The 26943-nt window shown below is 43.2% G+C and overlaps 2 protein-coding genes and 1 pseudogene across 2 annotated transcripts in view; all 3 read right to left on the bottom strand.

Annotated features, from left to right (window-relative positions):
• The window catches only part of LOC141097307 (cell cycle control protein 50C-like), a 132495-nt gene extending 111766 nt beyond the window's left edge, over window positions 1–20729 (bottom strand). The window contains exon 1 of the mRNA XM_073584371.1: window positions 20631–20729. Within this exon, the coding sequence (XP_073440472.1) occupies window positions 20631–20714 (84 nt within the window). The 5' untranslated portion in view covers window positions 20715–20729. The remainder of the gene's footprint in view (window positions 1–20630) is intronic.
• LOC141097259 (microtubule-associated serine/threonine-protein kinase 3 pseudogene) lies at window positions 496–2393 on the bottom strand (annotated as a pseudogene).
• Window positions 20730–22615: 1886 nt separating the features above from the next.
• The window catches only part of LOC141097306 (cell cycle control protein 50C-like), a 166668-nt gene continuing 162340 nt past the window's right edge, over window positions 22616–26943 (bottom strand). Inside the window, exon 7 of the mRNA XM_073584369.1 lies at window positions 22616–23464. Within this exon, the coding sequence (XP_073440470.1) occupies window positions 23271–23464 (194 nt within the window). The 3' untranslated portion in view covers window positions 22616–23270. The remainder of the gene's footprint in view (window positions 23465–26943) is intronic.

The raw sequence follows: 26943 nt of genomic DNA, 5'->3' as shown, positions 1-26943 counted from the left end.
GTTGTCCTTATATTTTGCATTTTGACCTCCTATATTCATTTTTTTCTGAACTTAGACATAAGTTTTGAAAAATAAAATATTGTTCTACTTATCCCTTCACGACCTATCACGTATAAGTACATCTTAGGTCGCCTCCCTTCCTTTGATACGGGCTCCGAGTCCGACGCTGAGCCCACATCTTTTCTGACACATGATAGCTGGTTTGATCAACTGTCATGTGCCCCTAACAGCTGAAATTGCGATCCACCTGCGGCAGCTAACATGTTAAATGCCACTGTCAATCTCTGACAGCGGCATTTAACACATGCGTGCCGGAAGCGTGTCACAAACCACACCCACGGACGCCCCTGGAGATGATGATTTCTGCTACACATAGCAAGGCTATACGTAGTACAAGCGATCAGATGATTGCAGCTTCAAGTCTTCTATGGAGACTACTGTATTGAAGCAAGTCAAAAGTGGAAAAAAAATGTTTTAAAAAATATAAAAAAAAGTTTAAAGTTCATATTTCCCTAGTCAAAATAAAACAATACAAAAAAGCGATCATATATTTCATATTGCTGCATTAAGAAACTCCCAATTTATCCAAATACAAAGGCAATCTGATTGGTAAACTACGTAACGAGAAAAAAATCCAAACCGCAAAATTACGTTTTTTTGGTTCATAGCAACGGGTGATTAAAAAATCGTATCTACCCTAAAATGCTATCACTAAAAACGTCTGCTCGGCGCGCAAAATATAAGCCCTGACCCAGCCCCAGATCCCAAAAAATGGAGACGATACGGATCTCAGAAAATGGTGCAATTTTTTTTTTTATTAAACTTTGGATTTTTTTTCACCACGTAAATAAAAAACAATCTATACATGTTTGGTATCTGTCATCTCATAATGACCTGGCGAATCATAATGGCAGGTCAGATTTAGCATTTGGTGAACATGGTAAAAAAATAAAAAAAACTGTTGTGGAATTGCACTTCTATACTTCTCCAGCAGTGATGGTGGATCTGCTGGACCTCAGGGCGCTGGATGTGGAGGTTTACCGTCTTTTAGATGTCGTAGGGGAGCGGCAACAACATGTAAACACGCGGGCAGCCCTAGATAATCCACGCCGGCATGATGATAAGATCCGGCGGAAGGTGGAACCTCGTCTCTTTTTCTCCTTTTTTACATTTTCTGGACTTACTTGCTCTGCATTTGGATTTATTGCAGATTTTCTTTTCTCGATGTCTGATGCTTGGGTACACTCTGGATGGGACTTTGAATTCTCATTGTTCATCGTGATGGTAGCGATGGTGCAGAGTTTAGAAAGCCTTTCAGAGGATGACGTAAAATTTTGGAAGTCAAAGTCCTTGTCCTCACTTGTGTCCTCTTCTTTCTCTGAGACCATAAGCATGTCTCTATGAGCGTGATTGATAAAGAGGCTGGTGTCCACATTTGATACAAGATGAGGAATATACATCGGCTTCTGATTTAGAAGATTGTCAAAATCTATTTTTTTCATGAGTGGATGATCCTTAATCTCAAATGCTCCACCTTTCCCAAGTCTTTGCTCAGGATTTTTTTTGAGCAGGTCAGTGATGAGGTTCTTAGCCTCACGGGGTGGACAGCGTTTGTAATTCCAAGGTATTTTTCCCATGACAATCATTCTTTTAAGCTCAGGTATGAAATCCGTATCAAATGGTAAAGATCCCACCAGAAATTCATGGAGGATGATCCCCATTGACCACCAGTCAACAGGTCTTCCGTAGTCTTTCATTAGGATGACCTCTGGGGCCATGTAATTCAGGGTACCACAATTCTCAAGGTCCTTGAACTCTCTGGAGATGTCCTTCACTGATTGCTTATAGTTGTTGGTTTTTGGTATCATGACACCAATTTTTGAAAGTCCAAAATCGGCGACTTTAACGTGCCCAGCAGTTGTAATCAGTAGGTTGTACGGTTTCAGGTCTCGGTGCACCACACCATAGCTGTGCAGGTATTCCACAGCAAGAACTGTTTCTGCAAAGTACAGACGGGCCAAGGGGATAGATAAACGGCCCTTGGTGCTTAGAAGGGACCCACAGTCTCCACCTCCAACATACTCCATGACCATACACAGGTGAGATCTAGTAGGGAAGGAGCAGAGCATGGAGACCACAAAGGGACAATCAGCGAAGGTCATGATGTCCCTCTCCAGAAAGGCCGCTTCCACGTGTTTTTCAGTTTCCAGGTTCTTCTTCGCCATTTTCTTCATAGCGAAGATCTGCTGTGAGTATTTGTGCTGCACTAAGTAGACAGCCCCAAAACATCCGCCGCTGATCAGTTTGGATGTCTCGAAGTCGCTCATATGCGGCTTTCTCGCCGGGATCAATGATTCCATGAAGTTAGTGGCAGACTCGTGGATCTCTGGCATCTCACAGATCACACTCTCAGGATCCGGCAGCTCAGGGGTTTCTGTTATCAGATTGCTGCTTGGCCCCGGATGACTCGTATTAGGGTCCGGGGATTCCAGGGGAACATTTTCCCCGTCTTTGTCGTCGCCTTCTGGTGTCTCAGTGGCAGGCTCGTGGATCTCCGGGATCTCACAGATCACACTCTCAGGATCCGGCAGCTCAGGGGTTTCTGTGGTCAGATCGCTGCTCAGCCCCGCCTGACTCGTGTTAGGGTCCGGGGATTCCAGGGGGACATTTTCCACATCTTTGTACTTGCCTTGTGGTGTCTCCAGGCGTTCCGGGGAGCGGGCCGGACCTTCCAGCACATACAGGACTTTTTCGGCCAGTTCTTTAACAAAAGCCAAATCTCCATCTTGAGATTTTTCTTCAGCCTGCTGTAGTAATGTCCTGATGTTCCGGGTTAAATCTGTCAGATACTCTGAGGTAAGACGGTCTTGGTGGTATTTGGTCAGGCAGTCCTGCACTAGCTCCACCACCAGCCGGTGAGTGAAGCCGAGGACGCCATCGGGTGGTAGAAGCGTAATGTCAGAGCAATGGGTGTAAATAATCTCCAATAATCCTTCTACCTGAAGCTTGTCTAGAAGAAATTCAGCCATAGCGAAAAATTGCAAATGCACTCAGTCACTAGGGAGCCAAAATGGCAGCCGGAACCCTGTGTACACAGCATAAGTAAATGCGAGCGGTGATGTCATAATGGTCGACCATCTGTGATATCATAATGGCTGACCATCTGTTATGTCATAATGGCCGACCATCAGTGATGTCATAATGGCCGACCATATGTTTTCAAACATTTTTTTTTTTAAACCGTCTTTATTGAGTGTATTACAAAATATACATATAATGTCCAATAACATAACAGAAGAACATTTATGCCATATTATTAACATTAGACGGCATTTTTTCAACTATAAAAACCCCCGCCCCTCCCCTCCCCTCCCCCGGGCAAACTCCATAACTTCGTAACACAATTTCAATCCAGTCTAACAGGGATATTACCGGCAAGCTGCTCTCTCATATACCAGTTGGTGAGCTGGAAACAACTATGTATCGCCTGGCTTGTGGAAGATGTCTGAGTATTGATAAAAGAGGATCATGTGAAAAAAAAAGCGTCCCTCTTTATTAAGTAAGGCCTCTATCCAATCCATTTTGAAGAGATATGTTACTTTTGTAGCAATTAAGCTTAAAGAAGGTGTTACATCCTGTGCTCACAAATGGAGAATGCTTTTACGTGTGGCTGCAGCCCATATGAACAAGATGGGGCGCTGCTGGACAGAAAGCCTCACCACTTGGTCCTGTGCGAGAATATTAAATATGGCCCACTCCTGGGAGAGAGAGATAGATATGTCAAAAGTGTTGATGAGATGTTGCAGAAGTGTATCCCACACCTCCCTTATTTTTGGGCAGTCCCAAAGGCAATGGAAAATATCAGCTGGAGAGTGTAAGCATTTAGGGCAGGGATAGTCCCCTGAGGGGGACATTTTAGACTTGACCTCCGGGGAGATGTATGCTCTATGAAATATCATAAGAGACATGGTTAGGTAACTGTCATATGGTAATTTAGAGTTAATACGCATAGTGGCTTTCAAAAGGTCATTTACCCGACAGTTCGTTAATTGAGCAACCCATTTTCCAGGGCCTGGTGAAGAGTCTGACCAATGTATAGAAGGCTTAATGATTTATATATAAGACTCATAGAATAAGTTCCCATTTGGGCTTTAATGGATATTAAATTTAGAGGGTGTGTTCTAGCATCATCCGGTATGTCTCGCAATATTGAGCTTACGTAATGTCTAATTTGAGAGATAGTAAAATTGTCTACTGTAAGGATTGGGTATTTGAAAACCATGTCCTCTAAGGTAAGAAGGCATTGATTATTTGTTAACGTATCTCGGACCAGTCTACACCCATTGTTTCCAAGCACCTTGTAAATGAGAGCTGACTTGCCTTGTAGAAAAGAGGGGTTACCTTGAAAGGGAAGAAACATCGAGATGTGGGGGTCAAGACCGCTAACTCGTCTAGCTTGACGCCATCCCAAGATTACCGACCATAATAGAGGATTATCTCTAACCTCCACTGGAATTTCAGCATTTCGTAGGTGAAGCAATGCTGGGAGGCTGAAGGGTCTACACATGGCCTCATCTATTGGGGTATTAGTGAAGCGATTAAAGGCGTATATCCAATCAAGGGAATGGCGAAAAGCAGCCGCTATACTGTAGAGGCGTAAATTTGGGAGATTAAGTCCACCCAAAGATTTGGTTTGCTGTAGCTTAAAAACACTAATTCTAGAGCCCCCTTCTGAGCCCCAAATAAATTGGCAGAAGGCTCGTGTCAGTAGCCTATCATCAGCTTTAGAAAGTAGAACCGGGAGCGTCTGTAAAGGAAAGAGTATTTTAGGGAAAGAGATCATTTTAATTAGATGGGCTTTACCTGCAAAGGATAATTTAAGGGATTTCCAGGATTGAATTTATTGTATAACTACAGAAATAAGAGGCTGAACATTTAATTTATAGATATCATGAGGATTTGATGGTAGGTCAACGCCAAGATAAGGTAAAGAATTTCTCCTCCACTGAAAAGGAAAAGGGAATGGCCACCGTTTCTGAGCAATTTTAAAAATAGCTAAAGCATGAGATTTATTAAAGTTTATACGAAATCCCGAAACTGCTCCAAATTCATTAAAGGCGTCCATTATAGAGGAAATGGATTCCTTAGGATTGGATATCATGAGTAAGATATCATCAGCAAATGCCAACGTTTTAAGTGTATGGTGACCGACCCCTATGCCCCCAAAGGAAGGGATCATCTCCAGATATCTTAGTAAAGGATCAAGGGCAATATTAAACAACAAACGTGACAGAGGACAGCCCTGCCTCGTCCCCCTGAAGATGGAAAAAGGGGTTGACTGGATACTTTCAAACATTTTTATTGGATTAAAGTGGACCTTTTAACCAAATTTATCATGGTTAGAGGGCTGTCCACTACTTGGACAACCCCTTCTTGATTCTTGCCCCCGATTCAATAAAAAAACTTTACTCGCCTTCCTCAGTGGCGCCGTTCCCACTGTGTCAGCACTCACGGTCCTGGAGTTCTTCTGCGGTTGTTGTGATACGTGCCTCCAGCACCCAATCTGATCCGACATCGCTGTGCCCGCCTTAGGACAAATCAAACATGAAGAGGAAGTTGGGGCTCTAGCTACTTTATCACTTGCTCTTCATGTTCAATTCAACAGGAGGCAGAGACAGTGACGTCAGCGCTGATTGGGCACTGGAGTCACGTGTCAAAACAGCACAGGAACCCTAGAGAACGGTGTCGGCACGGGAGGTGAGTATAAGCTTTTTTATTTTATCGGGGCTAAGCATGGGGTATGAGGAGAAGTTGCCCAAGTAGAAGACAACTTGTTTAACTGGACACATTATGCAATTTTGCCTCTCAGTTACGGCGATATTAGCAAAGTATTGGCACATATTAAATAAAAAAGAAAACGGTAAGTCCAAGTGGGTGTTATCAATTACTTTTCACTGGGGGCGTGTACTTCTTCTTCCTGTATGAGTTGCCCAATCATTACCAGGGAGCAGCACAGCAGAAAAAGACTGCGCCTCACCATAGCCTAGGTTTCTCAGTGTGTGAGATGTAAGGATACAGAGCTGATCTCCTGGTCTAACCTCCTGCATGATTAGACAGTGCTGGGTATAGCTCACAGAAGAGACACCTTTCGGATAAGATCGATGTGTAGCTGTGTCATATTGCAAACCCTTCTATCTGCTTTCCTCCTCTTGTACCACAGTCAGCTCTGCTCGGCTGACCCCTCACTTCTTGTCCAGAGGTAAAAGCTCAATTCTTTAAGCTCAGGATAAATAAATCTGATAATACACTACACAATGAAATTCATAATTTTACCCATGAGTGGAATATAAATTTACCCTGATCCATTGCAATACATGTGTGTTAGTCTATTTTATGTCTGACGTTGTGTACATGAACCAGTAGGCTCAGGATGTACAAACAGATTAAAAAAAAACATCTTTGTGACTTAAGATTTGTGATTTTACTCAAAGGCTGTTTATATTTGTAGCCAATTTAACAGAAATGGAGCAATCAACTGAGCTTCTATGCACCATTTTATGGGGCACTTACTGTTATTTTATTTGAGGGGAAAAAAATAGATCACAATGGCTGGCCCTTTTTTTCTTTTGCTTGACTTTATTATGTAGCTTCCATAGGAAAAAAAAACAATAAGGCCGGGGTCACACTAACCGACGCAAAATACGGTCAGTATTTTACATGCGTAATACGGATGACAGACCCCTAAATAGTGCTCCGTACGTCATCCTTAATCAAGGTGTGGTCGCGTATTTTGCGCATGTCAGCATCCGTATGTAATCCGTATGGCATCCGTATGGCGAGATTTTCTTGCAGGCTTGCAAAATGGACATATAATGGAGCCCTATGACAGTTTTAGTAAAGAAATGAAAGAATAGATATAGACACATAGAATGTGAATAGAATCCTCGCCACTGTGACCCCGGCCTAAAACCTGCAGTTTCTAATTGATGAGCAAATTATTTGATATACATACTGGAAGAAAAGCTTTTTTTGTTGTTGTCATTAAAGCGGAGGATTAATGCACAGCTTCAGAGAAGTCTCCTTCATCATGCACAATGAATTTCCCATGCATTTTACTACCCAATTAGGAGATAATAAACTCTGCTTGTAAATATGGTGAATTTACTTTTAATGAATATCCCCCATTGAATCTCAAGAGTAAACCAGAAAATCAGTAAAACTTCCAGGCGGTTCTCTGTGTTCCATCCACGTGTTGCATTCTCTGTGTTCCGACCACGTGTTCCATTCTCTGTGTTCCGACCACGTGTTCCATTCTCTGTGTTCCATCCACGTGTTCCATTTTCTGTGTTCCGTCCACGTGATCCAATCTCTGTGTTTTGTCCACGTGTTTCATTCTCTTAGTTCCATCCACGTGTTCCATTCTTTGTGTTCGTCCATGTGTTCCATTCTTTTTGTTCCGTCCATGTGTTCCATTCTCTGTGTTCCGCCCACGTGTTCCATTCTCTTTGTTCCGTCCACGTGTTCCATTCTCTGTGTTCCGTCCACGTGTTCCATTCTTTTTGTTCCATCCACGTGTTCCATTCTCTATGTTCTGTCCACATGTTCCATCATCTGTGTTCCATCCACACGTTCCATTCACTTTGTTCCTTCCACGTGTTCCATTCTCTGGGTTCTGTCCACGTGTTCCATTCTCTGTGTTCCGTCCACGTGTTCCATTCTCTGGTGTTCCGTCTACATTTCCATTCTCTTTGTTCCGTCCACATGGTCCAATCTCTGTGTTCTGTCCACGTGGTCCATTCTCTGTGTTCCGTCCACGTGTTCCATTCTCTGTGTTCTGTCCACGTGTTCCATTCTTTTTGTTTCGTCCACGTGTTCCATTTTCTATGTTCTGTCCACGTGGTCCATTCTCTGTGTTCCAGCCACATGTTCCATTCTCTTTGTTCCATCCACGTGTTCCATTCTCTGTGTTCTGTCCACGTGTTCCATTCTCTGTGTTCCGTCCACGTGTTCCATTCTCTGTCTTACGTCCACGTGTTTCATTCTCTGTGTTCCATCCACGTGATCCAATCTCTGTGTTTTGTCCACGTGTTTCATTCTCTTAGTTCCATCCACGTGTTCCATTCTCTGTGTCCGTCCATGTGTTCCATTCTCTGGTGTTCCGTCTACGTGTTCCATTCTTTTTGTTCCATCCACGTGTTCCATTCTGTGTTCCGTCCACGTGTTCCATTCTCTTTGTTATGTCCACGTGTTCCATTCTCTTTGTTCCGTCCACGTGTTCCATTCTCTTTGTTCCATCCACGTGTTCCATTCTCTTTGTTCCATCCACGTGTTCCATTCTTTTTGTTCCGTCCACGTATTCCATTCTCTATGTTCTGTCCATATGTTCCATTCTCTGTGTTCCGTCCACATGTTCCATTCTCTTTGTTTCGTCCACATGTTCCATTCTCTGTGTTCCATCCACATGTTCCATTCTCTGGTGTTCCGTCTACGTTTTCCACTCTCTATGTTCCGTCCACGTGGTCCATTCTCTGTGTTCTGTCCACGTGTTCCATTCTCTGTGTTCCATCCACATGTTCCATTCTTTTTGTTTCGTCCACGTGTTCCATTCTCTATGTTCTGTCCACGTGGTCCATTCTCTGTGTTTCATCCACATGTTCCTTTCTCTTTGTTCCGTCCACATGGTCCATTCTCTGTGTTCTGTCCACGTGGTCCATTCTCTGTGTTCCATCCACGTGTTCCATTCTCTGTGTTCAGTCCACCTGTTCCATTCTTTTTGTTCCATCCACGTGTTCCATTCTCTGTGTTCCATCCACATGTTCCATTCTTTTTGTTTCGTACACGTGTTCCATTCTCTATGTTCTGTCCACGTGGTCCATTCTCTGTGTTCCTTTCACATGTTCCATTCTCTTTGTTCCGTCCATGTGTTCCATTCTCTGTGTTCTGTCCACGTGTTCCATTCTTTTTGTTCCGTCCACGTGTTCCATTCTCTGGTGTTCCATCTACGTGTTCCATTCTCTTTGTTCCGTCCACTTTTTCCATTCTCTGTGTTCCGTCCACGTGTTCCTTTCTCTTTGTTCCATCCACGTGTTCCAATCTCTTTGTTCCATCCACGTGTTCCATTCTCTTAGTTCCGTCCACGTGTTCCATTCTCTATGTTCTGTCCACGTGTTCCATTCTCTGTGTTCCGTCCACATGTTCCATTCTCTTTGTGCCGTCCATGTGTTCCATTCTCTGTGTTCCGTCCACGTGTTCCATTCTCTGGTGTTCCATCTACGTTTTCCATTCTCTTTGTTCCGTCCACGTAGTCCATTCTCTGTGTTCCGTCCACGTGGACCATTCTCTGTGTTTTGTCCATGTGTTCCATTCTCGGTGTTCCATCCACGTGTTCCATTCTTTTTGTTTCGTCCACGTGTTCCTTTCTCTATGTTCTATCCACATGTTCCATTCTCTGTGTTCCGTCCACATGTTCCATTCTCTCTGTTCCAGCCACGTGTTCCATTCTCTGTGTTCTGTCCACGTGTTCCATTGTCTGTGTTCCGTCCACTTGTACCATTCCCTGTGTTCCATCCACGGCAATTCTCATCTCTTCTATTTCATTATGTGAAGCATTTCAACTCGGTAATGTAATTTCTCCATGAAGGAAGTAAATTATAATATTTGTAGCATTTTTTAAATATTTTGGTATTACTGTAGAAACTGTCCGCATAGTTCCCCCTTCCAGACATATTGAGCTACAATGAAGGCCCAGTCTTTTTCCTTTACTCAGCTGAAATATTCAGCCTGGGGACACAGAGCTTAATATACAGAAAAATGATTTTAAGTTGGCAAAGATTATGTTGAGAATTCTTTTCTCTTAAGTAATTATTAGAAAATATTTTCTCTAAATCAGTGTTTTTTTTTAAATGATTACACAAATGTATTGTTTTTAAAGGGAATCTGTCAGTAGGATAACCTCTTTTAAGCCATCTGTATGGACATGTAGGTCATAGGTAGCTGAAAAAAATACCTATTATTGCTATTATTATGCTTTTGCCTATACAGTTATGGCCAAAAGTATTGACACCCCTACAATTCTGTCATATAATACTCAGTTTCTTCCTGAAAATGATTGCAAACACAAATTCTTTGGCATTATTATCTTCATTTAATTTGTCTTAAATAAAAAAAACACAAAAAGAATTGTCCTAAAGCCAAATTGGATATAATTCCACACCAAACATAAAAAAGAGGGTGGACAAAAGTATTGGCACTGTTCGAAAAATCATGTGATGCTTCTCTAATTTGTGTAATTAACAGCACCTGTAACTTACCTGTGCCACCTAACAGGTGTTGACAATAACTGTCACGTCGCCGCCAGACTCAGGGCCTGCTGTTCAGGCTTCGGCCACTAGGAGGCGCTGGACTGATACCTCGTCGCCAGACTCAGGGCCTGCTGTTCCGGCTTTGTCCACTAGGAGGTACCGGACTGACACATCACCACCAGACTCAGGGCCTGAGGTTCCGGTCTCAGCCACTAGGAGGCGCCGGAACGTCACGTCGCCGTCAGACTCAGGGACGGCTGTTCCTGCCTCAGCCACTGGGAGGCGCCGTGGTTCACTCCAGGGTGAGGGTGGTGAGAGAGAAGAGGCTCCTGAGCAGGCATCTGGTGGGCGCAGGCTCCGCCCCTCTGTCAGTCATGTAGGGCTTACTGCATCTCCATCTGGCCTGGTCCTGGGGGTGGCCCTAATTACATCATCAGTCCAGGAACCTGTGAGGGATGACCTGATCCCTCAAATACCTTGGGACTGGTCTTGCAAGCCGCCGGATATATTCTTGGTTCCCCTGCGTGCTACTTTGTAATTTGCTATAGTGAAAACTCTGACCTCAGCCTGGATTTCTGACCATTCTATTGCCTGACATTTTTGTACCTCCGCCTCTCTTCTGATTTTTTGACGCTGACCTTCGCTTGGATTCCTGACTCTCCTTCTGCCTGCTGATTTTGTACCTTTGCTGCCCTCCTGTTTTTTTACTGACCTTGGCCTGGACTTTTGACTCTCCTTCTGTCTGCTGATTTCGTGCCTCTGCTGCCCTCTGGCCTCCGACTCCTGCCTCCTGACCTTGATTACGGGTTTTAGTTTTGACCCCTTGGCGGCCGTCCTGCTCTGGTCCACTGCTCCTCTAGACAGCTACCCCCTGGGCCTTGCTACAATTCCAGATCCCTGTATAGGGGTTAAGGTCTCAGGGTTACTCGGGGTGCTGTTCCTACTACAGCCCAGATTCGCAGACGGCCGTCACAATAACTAAATCACACTTGCAGCCAGTTGCAATGGATTAAAGGTGACTCAACCTCTGTCCTGTGTCCTTGTGTGTACCACATTGAGCATGGAGAAAAGAAAGAAGACCAAAGAACTGTCTGAGGACTTGAGAAACCAAATTGAGAGGAAGCATGAGCAATCTCAAGGCTACAAGTCCATCTCCATATCCCTGAATGTTCCTGTGTCTACCGCGTGCAGTGTCATCAAGAAGTTTAAAGCCCATGGCACTGTGGCTAACCTCCCTAGATGTGGACGGAAAAGAAAAATTGACAAGAGATTTAAACGCAAGATTGTGCGGATGTTGGATAAAGAACCTCAACTAACATCCAAACAAGTTCAAGCTGTCCTGCAGTCCGAGGGTACAACAGTGTCAACCCGTACTATCCGTCGGCATCTGAATGAAAAGGGACTGTATGGTAGGAGACCCAGGAAGACCCCACTTCTTACCCCGAGACATAAAAAAGCCAGGCTGGAGTTTGCCAAAACTTAACTGAAAAAGCCTAAAGCATTTTGGAAGAATGTTCTCTGGTCAGAAGAGACAAAAGTAGAGCTTTTTGGGCAAAGGCATCAACATAGAGTTTACAGGAGAAAAAAGAGGCATTCAAAGAAAAGAACACGGTCCCTACAGTCAAACATGGCGGAGGTTCCCTGATGTTTTGGGGTTGCTTTGCTGCCTCTGGCACTGGACTGCTTGATCGTGTGCATGGCATTATGAAGTCAGAAGACTACCAACAAATTTTGCAGCATAATGTAGGGCACAGTGTGAGAAAGCTGGGTCTCCCTCAGAGGTCATGGGTCTTCCAGCAGGACAATGACCCAAAACACACTTCCAAAAGCACTAGAAAATGGTTTGAGAAAGCACTGGAGACTTCTAAAGGTGACCAGCAATGAGTCCAGACCTGAATCCCATAGAACACCTGTGGAGAGATCTAAAAATGGCAGTTTGGAGAAGGCACCCTTCTAATATCAGGGTCCTGGAGCAGTTTGCCAAGGAAGAATGGTCTAAAATTCCAGCAGAGCATTGTAATAAACTCATTGATGGTTACCGGAAGCGGTTGGTCGCAGTTATTTTGGCTAAAGGTTGTGCAACCAAGTATTAGGCTGAGGGTGCCAATACTTTTGTCTGGCCCTTTTTTGGAGTTTTGTGTGAAATGATCAATGTTTTGCTTTTTGCTTCATTCTCTTTTGTGTTTTTTTATTTAAGACAAATTAAATGAAGATAATAATACCAAAGAATGTGTTTGCAATCATTTTCAGGAAGAAACTGAGTATTATCTGACAAAATTGCAGGGGTGTCAATACTTTTGGCCACAACTGTATAGCCATATTCCACAGCGCTTTACATACATTATCATCACTGTCCCCGATGGGGCTCACAATCTAAATTCCCTTTTGGTATGTCTTTGGATATCTGTGTTCCAATGTCTTATTCTAGAGAAATCCACAATGTTTTTAAATATGTAAATTAGCTGTTAATTTCTATGGGCCCCATACAGACCTCCCTGAAAATCCTCTTCCAGAACTTATTTAAATGAAAGAGGGTGTTCCAACTCTGAGACATGTAGATCAGGAGAGCAGACTGTCAGTCATTACATGTCTCCACTGGAAATGCCCCCTTTTATTTACAGGCAGATTCTCAGGGAGATCTATATCCGCCTCATAGATCTTAACAGCTCATTTAAATATTAAGAAAAGCATATCATTTTACTCAGCTTCCTATAGCCTATATAGACGGCTTAGGATGGTTGATCCTACTGACAGATTCCCTTTAACTATTGCAGATTTCACTTTGGTCATTAAAGCAAATGTAACAGGATGAGACTTTCTATTTTCTGTAGCTCACGTGTCGGCTTTCGGCTTTACTGTATAAACTGGAATTATTGAGTCTGTCTTGATCGGGACATTGAAATATAATGGCAGAGAGAAAATTAAGAGAAAACCTTTCATTCTGGAGGGCTCAGCACCTTCATGTATTACACAGCCCAGTGATTTTAGTGGCACTTTTTAATTACTAATTTTTCTGTAATGAACCTGCCAAAAATTACTGGTGTATTGTGGGCTGCAATTTCCAGGGGCAAGTATTTTGCACCTCTTCCCAATAATTTTTAGCACTCCCTTCCACCAATCTATTGGGCTCTGTTGTCCTTATATTTTGCATTTTGACCTCCTATATTCATTTTTTTCTGAACTTAGACATCAGTTTTGAAAAATAAAATATTGTTCTACTTATCCCTTCACGACCTATCACGTATAAGTACATCTTAGGTCGCCTCCCTTCCTTTGATACGGGCTCCGAGTCCGACACTGAGCCCACATCTTTTCTGACACATGATAGCTGGTTTGATCAACTGTCATGTGCCCCTAACAGCTGAAATTGCGAGCCACCTGCGGCAGCTAACATGTTAAATGCCACTGTCAATCTCTGACAGCGGCATTTAACACATGCGTGCCGGAAGCGTGTCACAAACCACACCCACGGACGCCCCTGGAGATGATGATTTCTGCTACACATAGCAAGGCTATACGTAGCACAAGCGATCAGATGATTGCAGCTTCAAGTCTTCTATGGAGACTACTGTATTGAAGCAAGTCAAAAGTGGAAAAAAAATGTTTTAAAAAATATAAAAAAAAGTTTAAAGTTCATATTTCCCTAGTCAAAATAAAACAATACAAAAAAGCAAAATGGCAGCCGGAACCCTGTGTACACAGCATAAGTAACTGCGAGCGGTGATGTCATAATGGTCGACCATCTGTGATGTCATAATGGCCGACCATCAGTGATGTCATAATGGCCGACCATCTGTTTTCAAACATTTTTTTTTTAAACCGTCTTTATTGAGTGTATTACAAAATATACATATAATGTCCAATAACATAACAGAAGAACATTTATGCAATATTATTAACATTAGACGGCATTTTTTCAACTATAACCCCCCGCCCCTCCCCTCCACTCCCCCGGGCAAACTCCATAACTTCGTAACACAATTTCAATCCAGTCTAACAGGGATATTACCGGCAAGCTGCTCTCTCATATACCAGTTGGTGAGCTGGAAACAACTATGTATCGCCTGGCTTGTGGAAGATGTCTGAGTATTGATAAAAGAGGACCATGTGAAATAAAAGCGGTCAGTGTCTTTTTCTTTATTAAGTAAGGCCTCTATCCAATCCATTTTGAAGAGATATGTTACTTTTGTAGTAATTAAGCTTAAAGAAGGTGTTTCATCCTGTTCCCACAAACGGAGAATGCTTTTACGTGTGGCTGCCGCCCATATGAACAAGATGCGGCGCTGCTGGACAGAAAGCCCCACCAACTGGTCCTGTGCGAGAATATTAAATATGGCCCACTCTGGGGAGAGAGAGATAGATATGCCAAAAGTGTTGATGAGATGTTGCAGAAGTGTATCCCACACCTCGCTTATTATTGGGCAGTCCCAAAGGCAATGGAAAATATCAGCTGGAGAGTGTAAGCATTTAGGGCAGGGATAGTCCCCTGAGGGGGACATTTTAGACTTTACCTCCGGGGAGATGAATGCTCTATGAAATATCATAAGAGACATGGTTATGTAACTGTCATATGGAAATTTAGAGTTAATACGCAGAGTGGCTTTCAAAAGGTCATTTACCCGACAGTTCGTTAATTGAGCAACCCATTTTCCAGGGCCTGGTGAAGAGTCTGACCAATGTATAGAAGGCTTTAATGATTTATATAAAAGACTCATAGAATAAGTTCCCATTTGGGCTTTAATGGATATTAAATTTAGAGAGTGTGTTCTAGCATCATCCGTTATGTCTCGCAATATTGAGCTTACGTAATGTCTAATTTGAGAGATAGTAAAATTGTGTTCTGTAAGGATTGGGTATTTATTATTATTATTATTTATTGTTATAGCGACATTTATTCCATGGCGCTTTACAAGTAAGGAGGGGTATACATAAAAACAAGTACAATAATCTTAAACAATACAAATCATAACTGGTACAGGAGGAGAGAGGACCCTGCCCGCGAGGGCTCACAATCTACAAGGGATGGGTGATAATACAGTAGGCGAGGGTAGAGCTGGTCGTGCAGCGGTTTGGTCGATCGGTGGTTACTGCAGGTTGTAGGCTTGTCATATTTGAAAACCATGTCCTCTAAGGTAAGAAGGCATTGATTATTTGTTAACGTATCTCGGACCAGTCTACACCCATTGTTTCCAAGCACCTTGTAAATGGGAGGTGACTTGCCTTGTAAAAAAGAGGGGTTACCTTGAATGGGAAGAAACATCGAGATGTGGGGGTCAAGACCGCTAACTCGTCTAGCTTGACGCCATCCCAAGATTACCGACCATAATAGAGGATTATCTCTAACCTCCACTGGAATTTCAGCATTTCGTAGGTGAAGCAATGCTGGGAAGCTGAAGGGTCTACACATGGCCTCATCTATTGGGGTATTAGAGAAGCAATTAAAGGCGAATATCCAATCTATGGAATGGCGAAAAGCAGCCTCTATACTGTAGAGGCGTAAATTTGGGAGATTAAGTCCACCCAAAGATTTGGTTTGCTGTAGCTTAAAAACACTAATTGTAGAGCCCCCTTCTGAGCCCCAAATAAATAGGCAGAAGGCTCGTGTCAGTAGCCTATCATCAGCTTTAGAAAGTAGAACCGGGAGCGTCTGTAAAGGAAAGAGTATTTTAGGGAAAGAGATCATTTTAATTAGATGGGCTTTACCTGCAAAGGATAATTTAAGGGATTTCCAGGATTGAATTTCTTGTATAACTACAGAAATAAGAGGCTGAACATTTAATTTATAGATATCATGAGGATTTGATGGTAGGTCAACGCCAAGATAAGGTAAAGAATTTCTCCTCCACTGAAAGGGAAAAGGGAACGGCCACCGTTTCTGAGCAATTTTAACAATAGCTAAAGCATGAGATTTATTAAAGTTTATACAAAATCCCGAAACTGCTCCAAATTCATTAAAGGCGTCCATTATAGAGGAAATGGATTCCTTAGGATTGGATATCATGAGTAAGAGATCATCAGCAAATGCCAACGTTTTAAGTGTATGGTGACCGACCCCTATGCCCCCAAAGGAAGGGATCATCTCCAGATATCTTAGTAAGGGATCAAGGGCAATATTAAACAAGAAAAGGTGACAGAGGACAGCCCTGCCTCGTCCCCCTGACGATGGAAAAATGGGTTGACTGGATATTTTCAAACATTTTTATTGGATTAAAGTGGACCTTTTAACCAAATTTATCATGGTTAGAAGGCTGTCCACTATGTGGACAACCCCTTCTTGATGTTTGCCGCGATTCAATAAAAAAAACTTTTCTCGCCTTCCTCAGTGGCGCCCTTCCCACTGTGTCAGCACTCGCAGTCCTGGAGTTCTTCTGCGGTTGTTGTGACACGTGCCTCCAGCACCCAAAATTTGTCATGGTTAGAGGGCTGTCCACTACTTGGGCCACCCCTTCTTGATGTTTGGCCCCGATTCAATAAAAAAAACTTTTCTCGCCTCCCTCGGTGGCGCTGTTCCCGTGGTGTCAGCACTTGCGGTCCTGGAGTTCTTCTGTGGTTGTTGTGACACGTGCCTCCAGCACCCAATCTGATCCGGCATCGCTGTGCCCGCCTTAGGACAAATCAAACATGATGAGGAAGTTGGGGCTCTAGCTGCTTTATCACTTGCTCTTCATGTTCAATTCAACAGGAGGCATAGACAGTGACGTCAGTGCTGATTGGGCACTGGAGTCATGTGTCAAAAGAGCACAGGAACCCTAGAGAACGGTGACGGCATGGGAGGTGAGTATAAGCTTTTTTATTTTATCGGGGCCAAGCATGGGGTATGAGGAGAAGTTGCCCAAGTAGAAGACAACTTATTTAACTGGACACATTATACAATTTTGCCTCTCAGTTTCGGCGATATTAGCAAAGTATTGGCACATATGAAGTAAAAAAGAAAACGGTAAGTCCAAGTGGGTGTTATCAATTACTTTTCACTGGGGGCGTGTACTTCTTCTTCCTGTATGAGTTGCCCAATCATTACCAGGGAGCAGCACAGCAGAAAAAGACTGCGCCTCACCATAGCCTAGGTTTCTTAGTGTGTGAGATGTAAGGATACAGAGCTGATCTCCTGGTCTAACTTCCTGCATGATTAGACAGTGCTGGGTATAGCTCACAGAAGACACACCTTTCGGATAAGGTCGATGTGTAGCTGTGTCATATTGCAAACCCTTCTATCTGCTTTCCTCCTCTTGTACCACGGTCAGCTCTGCTCGGCTGACCCCTCACTTCTGGTCCAGAGGTAAAAGCTCAATTCTTTAAGCTCAGGATAAATAAATCTGATAATACACTACACAATGAAATTCATAATTTTACCCATGAGTGGAATATAAATTTACCCTGATCCATTGCAATACATGTGTGTTAGTCTATTTTATGTCTGACGTTGTGTACATGAACCAGTAGGCTCAGGATGTACAAACAGATTAAAAAAAAACATCTTTGTGACTTAAGATTTGTGATTTTACTCAAAGGCTGTTTATATTTGTAGCCAACTTAACAGAAATGGAGCAATCAACTGAGCTTCTCCTATGCACCATTTTATGGGGCACTTACTATTATTTTATTTGAGAGGAAAAAAATAGATCACAATGGCTGCCCCTATGTTTCTTTTGCTTGACTTTATTATGTAGCTACCATAGGAAAAAAACAATAAAACCTGCAGTTTCTAATTGATGAGTAAATTATTTGATATACATAGTGGAAGAAAAACTTTTTTTTTTTTTGTCATTAAAGGGGTTGTCCGGGCTTTTCACATATTCTCAGTACATATCTGGACTGCAGAATTATGACATTAAGTAATTTACTTTATGTCACCAGTTTGCACGTTTTTCTAGATATTCTGAACAGAACGACCAAGGGGGGTGTTATGGCATTGAAATGAGAACTAGTCATTTCCTCCTACTCTACTAAAAACATGCCGTCTATAGCAACAACCCCAGGGCCGGACTGGGACTAAAATTCAGCCCTGGCATTTGAAGTTACACAGGCCCACTAGTCACATGGTGACTATATAATATCTTTGTACAGTTGTAGTTTACAAGAAGTGAGAGGAGATTAACACGACTATATAACATGTAGTCACAGCTGTGCCCAGTATTTCAGCTCAGTCCTATTTATTGCTTTTAGGTACAGTACTCCTCCCAAAGCGTTGTCCCCTTTTGTATGCATGATTACAGAATTCCTGGCAGAACTGCTCTCTATTGGGCAACCAGACCCCCTGGTCATAGCCGCCCCTATCATACCTCCCAACTGTTGAAGAAGGGAAAGACGGACAAAGACTGCGGCGCGCGCATCGCTGTGTTCGTTAGCGCTGATGCCATATTCATGTCAAAAATAGAATTAAAATAAAAAATATTGTTATTCTCACCTTCCGGCGTCCCGCGCAGCATTCCCGCCTCTCTCCACGCTCCAGTCCCAGTAATCCTTCGCGAGAATTACCGCGATGACGTCCGTTCTTGTGGGATCGCAAAGTCTCGCGGTCATTCTTGCAAAGGATTACTGGGACCGGGAGCGTGGAGAGAGGCGGGAATGCTGCGCGGGACGCCGGAAGGTGAGAATTACAATATTTTTAATTTTTTTTTATTATTTTACAGCTGATCGCTGGTCTCCCGCCCGTCACAAGCAGCGATGCGTGCTGGCCAGCGGGAGATCAGCGACGAAAAAAATGTCCAGAGGTTTCTTGCAGCGATCAGCGATACCGGCAGGGGGGCCGCTCGCTGATCGCTGTCACACACAGCGATCTCACTGGTGAGATCACTGTTGTGTCACAAAACTTGTGACTCAGCAGCGATCACGCTAGCGAGATTGCTGTGTGTGACGGGGCCTTAAGGCTGTGTCCACACGTACTGTAAATACTGTGGGGGGAGTTTCTGCTTGTTTTCTATAGGTGTCAGCACCAAACTACACACTAAAAATCTCTGATTATAGCATTTTTGTTACATTTTTCCATGCACCGTGTCCTTATTTAATGCGTTTTTGGTACCGATTTGAAGCAGCGTAAAAGCGACTGCAATTTTTACATGCAGCTGTTTCAGGCTTCTCATAGAAGCAAAAAAATACAAATTCTGCAGAATTCAAAAGTTTTCATGAAATCACATCTCCTTCGCTTGGACAATTCAGCTTCCAGAACACAGGGCAGGAATTCATTTTGGTGCCCCCCTCCCATCAAAAGCACATATGTGATTTGCACATTTAGGGCTCATACTCACTTGCACGAGACTCGCACGATTCTTGTGCGAGTCGCTCGCATGAAAACCTGGCACTGCCACTGGCGCTCGGACCGGATCGTGCTGCTACATGCATTTCTATGCAGCCGCACACTCCGGTCCGAGTGAGTATGAGCCCTTAGTCACGTGTTGAAGAGCTGCTCTCCCTAATTCTCTAAATGTTCAGTGATAAACTGAGAGACGCAGGAAGAGAAGCTCGCTGTCATGTGACAGTAAGTATGAAAATCGCGTATGAGTGAAGTGGCCATGTGATAACTGATGGAACCAGCAAGCAGAGCTGAATCCTGATAGTGAGTATATTACACGCTGTTAGGATTGGCTACAGGGCTTCATTTTATAATTAAAGGGCTCATCCAGGTTTGTGATGAAAGTCTGCAATCACTCTATATGATGTGTATCCGGATTTCCACAGCGCATGCACTGTACACTTAGGATTCTCCCTTACCAGTGGCAAGAGTAGGCGGTCATGTGAGCTATTTGTAGACTTCTGACTCGACATGTCCGGCCTCGCTCAATTCATTTTTATTGAATGAGGCCATGAATGTCACATGACCGCATGTATGCAAATCGCCGTCAACAGAATCTTGACAGCATGTAGTGCGCACTGCGAGTGTTCAGAAGTCTGCAGTCACATAGAATGACTGCAGACTCATCACAAACCTGGACAACCCCTTTAATGCTCCTAATGTAAATAAAAACATGAGAATTAGGCTGCTTTCACACATCCGGCTTTTTTAATCCGGCACGATGCTGCGAAATTTGGAACAACCGGATCCGGTACTGGATCCAGTTTTGTCCCATAGAGTTGTATTGTCGCCGCACCGTGCCGCAACGTTTTTTGACAGTGCCGGACCGGTTTTTCTCAGAGTGCATGCGCGGAGACTCTGAGTCTCGCGCTGCTCTTTTAAATGTGGGCTCCACCGTATCCGGCCACACAGGCATCCGGTCTCCGGCACATCCCGGATCCGCCCCTACGGCTTTTCGCCGCACAGCGCCGGAGACACAAAGCCAGATGTGTGAAAGCAGCCTTAGTCAGTATTACAAAAAAGTATTTGCATCCAGGTACCTGATGAATGACTTTGTCTCTGATTGGAGTCGTTCTCTTGTCCAGACACTTTTCACAGCCCAACTCACCTCTGCAGACTTCCATCTTCTCTGGGTTTGTGAAACACATCCCCACACTGCCTTCTCATACATTCCCCCAACTGAAGACCACCGGCACAGGTGATCACATAGATAACGTGATCACTCTCACAAGTCAGGTGTTGATTTATATTTGTGGTGCTGGCTAAATATAAATCAACACCTGACTTGTGAGAGTGACCACGTTATCTATGTGATCACCTGTGCCTGTGGTCTTCAGTACGTGGGCCGCACCACACAGACATTGCGGTCGCGTATGAATGGCCACAGGCAAAACACCAATAAAGTTTTTTTAAAACATAGTCTGTCCAGACACCTCTTGGTCAATGAAAAAAAATTTGATATAAAGGTAACCCCTGTGGAACAAATATCACAGAATGACACAAACAGAAATTAAATAGAAAAGAGTCGTACTGGATTTTCCTGTTGAAAACCTTATATCCCGACGGCCTCAATGATACAGTGGAGAACGTGTAGAGAAGTTTAATAGAAAAAAGAGAGAAGAAAGAAAGTAAGGGAAAGGGAGGGGGAGGGAGACAAAAGAAACATGAAAACAGTGGGGGGTGTTGTTTTTTTTTTTTTTTTTTTTTAGTTTCTTTGTTTTTTGTTTTTTTTTCTCTCTGTTTTTTGTTAAGTCAATATGCCAAATTATTGACTTATGATCTTCTATGAAAGTGTTAAATACCTGGGTAATCTAAGGGTTAAATGTTTTTTTTTCTTCCAAGGTAACGCAAACCTGTCTACATGTAACACAAAAACTTCACTGAAACAATAGATCATTTTATGTCTGTCCTGAATGGAGCAGAAGTCCGCTTTCTCGACCTCGGCTCCATTTGTTTGACTATAGGACTGTTGGAGAAAGCGGAGTGCTGTACTCGGTTATTTCTGGTAGGCCCGCGGACAATGAATGGAGGGGTGGCCGAGCATACCCAGCGCATCTCTGCTCAAGACAGAACCACAGAGCCCCAATCGCAGGGTTCCAAATCCCCAATCTCTGAAAAACTCTGGAAAACAAATCCCCAATCTCTGGATCCTCTGGGATCCCAGTGATCTGTCACCCAGTTATCAGCAAGGTATCCTAGGGGATAAATTGTTGTTGTTTTTTTTTTTTTTTTTTTTGGGGGGGTGGATTAACCCTTTAATTATATTTAATTATATTGTTGTTTCCGTTTCCTGTCAAAAGGTGGTAGGGGTCATCTGATTTTATGGGGTCCTATGCTTTCAGAATTGACTGAGCACAGATATTTATTTGATGGGGTAAAGAGCTAAAAATTTGATGCGCCTTATTCTTTATATATTTCTCCTACATCGCACACCCTTTTTCATCAATGACATTAAAATGGTGTTTGGGCCAAAGCAATAAATAAAAATTCTTCTTCATCACATTATCCTCAGCAGCAACTCCATCAGGTAAGGAAGATTTTGAAGGAAAATGGAATTGTTGTGTCCCACAAATGGGAACAACCTGTAATATATATATTCTCTATGTTGAGTTTTTCCTCCAATCAGCAAATTCCCTGTTGTTGCTAGGTAGAATTAGACTGTGTGAAGATTGTCCCTATGTCCCTCCCGCAGTTGAGCTCTGTATTAGGTTGCTCCTACCTTCTTCTTCAGTTTAGGCTACAGCAGGCATTACTGAAGACGCATGTGTACTCCCCTGTACAGATTACTCCTTTTTACCTACTGTTCATTGTAAACTAATACAGGATTTTGGAAGAAAACGGCATCGTTTGTCCTGGTCTATTTACAGTTGCAGTGGCGGTCGAGTTAAAACTATCTGCGGACGCCTGCTGGTGTGAGTACAAGTTATACAATTATCTAAGAAGCTGATAATTAAAACACTTGGGATTTGCAGCCATCAGGAAGAGGCAGAATAGGAATCACAGTCATACACAAAGGACACATGAATTTAATTTAGTATCAAGGTCTGCACCAATAAATGGTTTTATTTGAGGGTTTTCCTCTCATAGAACAAAGAGCTCGATGTGATTAAACTGGTGTGGTCAGTAGAGAACCTAACGTCACTGCAAAGATGGAGCGCTGCTGTGCAAAATCTCCAACAGGGCCTCCAACTCTCATCTTTAATGGCATTGGTCTTCTCATATGGACCAAAGTGACCTTTTGGGCCCTCTTAGGCTCCAAGGCCTCGGTGCAACTGGAACTTTGGCACTCACTATAGTTACACCCCTGGTTGGCAGCATAAAGTAAGGAAGAATTGGGCAGTTAGATTGGATGAGAGCCTTAGATATTTGGTGAGGTATCTTCATATGGCACTGTATTCTCTCCAACAAGCAAAGCTTCTAGTGGGCAATACTTGTCAAAAATGTGCCATGATTAATTATCTTACCCATTCCAGGTATCTTCATATATTACTTCCATACGGTGAACATTATGGACTCCATATTACGCCATTTTTTAAACCTTTGCAGAGATTTTTACTGAGTTCTTCACCAGATTTTGCATTTCGAGCAATGCTGATAACACTTTGATGCAGAGAAAAAAACCATATTAAACGTGATACCAGAAGAGCATTTCTAAATGAACTTATTACAAAACACAGGTTTTATCTGACAGCGAATGGCTTTTTAGGCTTCTTCCGTTTCTTCAGGTGCACACCAAGCATGACAAATGCTGTCAGTACAATGGCTGCCCCAGTCACAGTATATGCAATTCCTAGAAACATGTTTTTTCCTCCGCACCATGACAGAGTTGATAGGATCACATGCTTTTTCCCCCCAAACCTGGATACAGGAAAATCTGAGTGTTTAAGTTAAGATTATAATGAACTGAGTTTGTAGATGGAACAAGAAAAGATTGTCCATTCATAACATAAGCTTTGCTCTGTGTTTAGCATTGTACGCTTAGGCACGCGGTCAGTCTTTTCAAGGCAGCTCTGCCTTGTCCAGGAGCAGAGGGACAATCTCCGCTCATTCCATCCGAATCCTCTGGCCCAGATTGGACATAACAGAGAAATAAGTAGTTCCTCCATGTCAACAAAGGTTCACGTGACTCACATTTTTTTGTGTGTACCTGTATATGGTGTGTATCCAGTGTCATGCTGTTCCTCTTCTCAGTGACGTCACAGCAGACTAGCCGACTCACTCTGTGCTCTATGTGTGAGCCGAAAGTCTCTTTAAAGGTTTGCTCACACTGCTGTGTAACACGGCCGAGTGCTATGCAACGTCTCATCAGAAAGAGCTCAGCCCAATGTTATACTACGGGGCAGTGCTGATCTGCGATTATTTTTTTATGCTGATTCGGCATGAGAAAACAGTCACAGCATGCTATGAGTGATTCTGATTTGGATCACACGCACCCATACAAGTCTATGGATGCAAGTGAAATATCGGACTGCACTCGGATGTCATCCAAGTGCAGTCCAATCTACTCTCACAGAAAGAATGGAGAAGAGACAGGTGGAGAAATTAAGTTCTCCGTCTTCTCTGCACCTGTGTTGTGATTATCTCATACAAGAGAATCCAATCACAATCAGATAACACGGATCAAACTCTGACAAAGTTAGCATAATCGCCCCGATATTCTCACAAAAGGTAATATACGCCAGTGTGAGCGAGCAAATACAGTGAAAGTCTTGTCCAAAGCCATTATAGACTCTCATTGTAAAAGCCACTTTGGGAGGGGAGTACATTAATGTACTCATACTACACGCCATATACATATATTTAATGGAAAAAATATTCATGGGAGGGCTTCTGTAAATTTGATGCAGAAGAATGCCAGGACGGAGACAGGGTCAGGATGTGAAACATTATTATAGGATGGGTCTACATCAAATTTGATGACAACAGAATCACACCTGATCTTTGTAAATTTGGTGTGCTGAATTCAAATATCGCATCCATTTGTTTACTGTGGGTACAGAAAGTATTCAGACCCCTTTAAATTTTTCACTCTTTGTTTCATTGCAGCCATTTGGTAAATTCAAAAAAGTTCTTTTTTTTCTCATTAATGTACACTCTGCACCCCATATTGACTGAAAAAAAACATAAATGTTGACATTTTTGAAAATTTATTAAAAAAGAAAAAAAAATATCACATTGTCATAAGTCCAGCTGTGTTTAATTGAACTGATAGGACTTGATTTGTAAAAGCACACACCTGTCTATATAAGACCTCACAGCTCACAGTGCATGTCAGAGCAAATGAGAATCATGAGGACAAAGGAACTGGCCAAGGAGCTCAGAGACAGAATTGTGGCAAGGCACAGATCTGGCCAAGGTTACAAAAGAATTTTTGCAGTACTCGAGGTTACTAAGAGCACAGTGGCCTCCATAATCCTTAAATGGAAGAAGTTTAGGACCACATAAGTCTTCCTAGTTCTGGCCGTCCAACCAAACTGAGCAATCGCGGGAGAAGAGCCTTGGTGAGAGAGGTAAAGAAGAACCCCAAGATCACTGTGGCTGAGCTCCACAGATGCAGTAGGGAGATGGGAGAAAGTTCCACAAAGTCAACTATTACTGCAGCCCTCCACCAGTCGGGCCTTTATGGCAGAGTGGCCGGACTGAAGCCTCTCTTCAGTGCCAGACATATGAAAGCCCGCACAGAGTTTGCTGAAAAATACATGAAGGACTCCCAGACTATGAGAAATAAGATTCTCTGGTCTGATGAGATGAAGATAGAACTTTTGGTGATAATTCTAAGCGGCATGTGTGGAGAAAACCAGGCACTGCTCATCACCTGCCCAATACAATCCCAACAGTGAAACATGGTGGTGGCAGCATCATGCTATGGGTGTGTTTTTCAGCTGCAGGGACAGCACGACTGTTTGCCCTTGAAGGAAACATGAATGCGGCCAAGTACAGAGATATCCGAGATGAAAACTTCTTCCAGAGTGTCCTGGACCTCAGACTTGGCTGAAGGTTCACCTTCCAACAAGACACTGACCCTAAGCACACAGCTAATATAACAAAGGAGTGGCTTCTGAACAACTCTGTGATCATTCTTGACTGACCCAGTCAGAGCCCTGACCTAAACCCAATTGGGCATCTCTGGAGAGACCTGAAAATGGCTGTCCACGAACGCTCACCATTCAACCTGACGGAACTGGAGAGAATCTGCAAGGGAGAATGGCAGAGGATCCCCAAATCCAGGTGTGGAAAACTTGTTGCAAGACTCATGGCTGTACTAGCTCAAAAGGGTGCTTCTACTGAATACTGAGCAAAGGGTCTGAATACTTACGACCATGTGATATTTCAGTTTTTATTTTTTAATAAATTTGCAAAAATTTCTACATTTTACAGTCAACATGGGGTGCAGAGTGTACATTAATGAAAAAAATGAACTTTTTTGAATTTACCAAATGGCTGCAATGAAACAAAGAGTGAAAAATTTAAAGGGGTATGAATACTTTCCGTACCCACTGTATATGTGAGGAGGATGCCCGTCGCGATATTTTTGCTGGCCCTTATGGTCCTATGGCATGGGGATGCCTGGAGTAAGGGGCTAGCAGAGAATAAGCACACTCTTCTCAGTGTTGCGACGTAGGAGCGGGTGTTAAATGGTGGTATTGCATGGAGATAGCTGCACCTCCTATGTTTAACTCACGGATTGCTGTGAGTATGGACATGCCGCCCGGATGTGACCATTGCGTGTCACCGCCAGGCGATACGTTTCACCTACTGAAAATGTCGTCTGTGTTCCAAGAAGTGACTTCACCGCAAACATAAAGTGCGTTGATTTTGATGTAAGGCAGTGCGATGCGTGACACCCGCCGCATATTGGTCTTGAGGGAACAACCAGCAGTGGTAAGGTGCTTGGATGGTAAGACAGCTTCCCACTGACTGAATAAGGCCGGGGTCACACTAACCGACGCAAAATGCGGTCCGTAGTTTACAGGCGTAATACGGATGATTGACCCCTAAATATTGATCCGTATGTCATCTGTAAGCAAGGTGTGGTCACGTATTTTGCGCATGTAAGCATCCGTATGTAATCCGGATGCTGAGATTTTCTCGCCGGCTTGCAAAATGGACATATAATGGAGCCTTATGACAGGTTTTATAACACAAACCAAAGAATAGATATAGACACATATATATATATATATGTATTCTATGTGTCTATATCTATTCTTTCGTTTGTGTTATAAAACCTGTCAGGGTGAGTTTACTGTATAGCGCACTGAATTGCCGGCTTTTCTAAAAGACACCTGGTGCGTATTTCTCGCAAGTCACCTGTGTGGTCCGTGTGTAATGCGTATTTTTAGCGCAGCCATA

The sequence above is a fragment of the Dendrobates tinctorius genome, unplaced genomic scaffold (assembly GCF_039654945.1).
Source record: "Dendrobates tinctorius isolate UK_male_01 unplaced genomic scaffold, ASM3965494v1 ptg000084l, whole genome shotgun sequence".
Classification (NCBI taxonomy): Eukaryota; Metazoa; Chordata; class Amphibia; order Anura; family Dendrobatidae; genus Dendrobates; species Dendrobates tinctorius.
The sequence above is the reverse complement of the archived record's forward strand: the minus strand, read 5'-3'. Positions and strand labels throughout refer to the sequence as shown.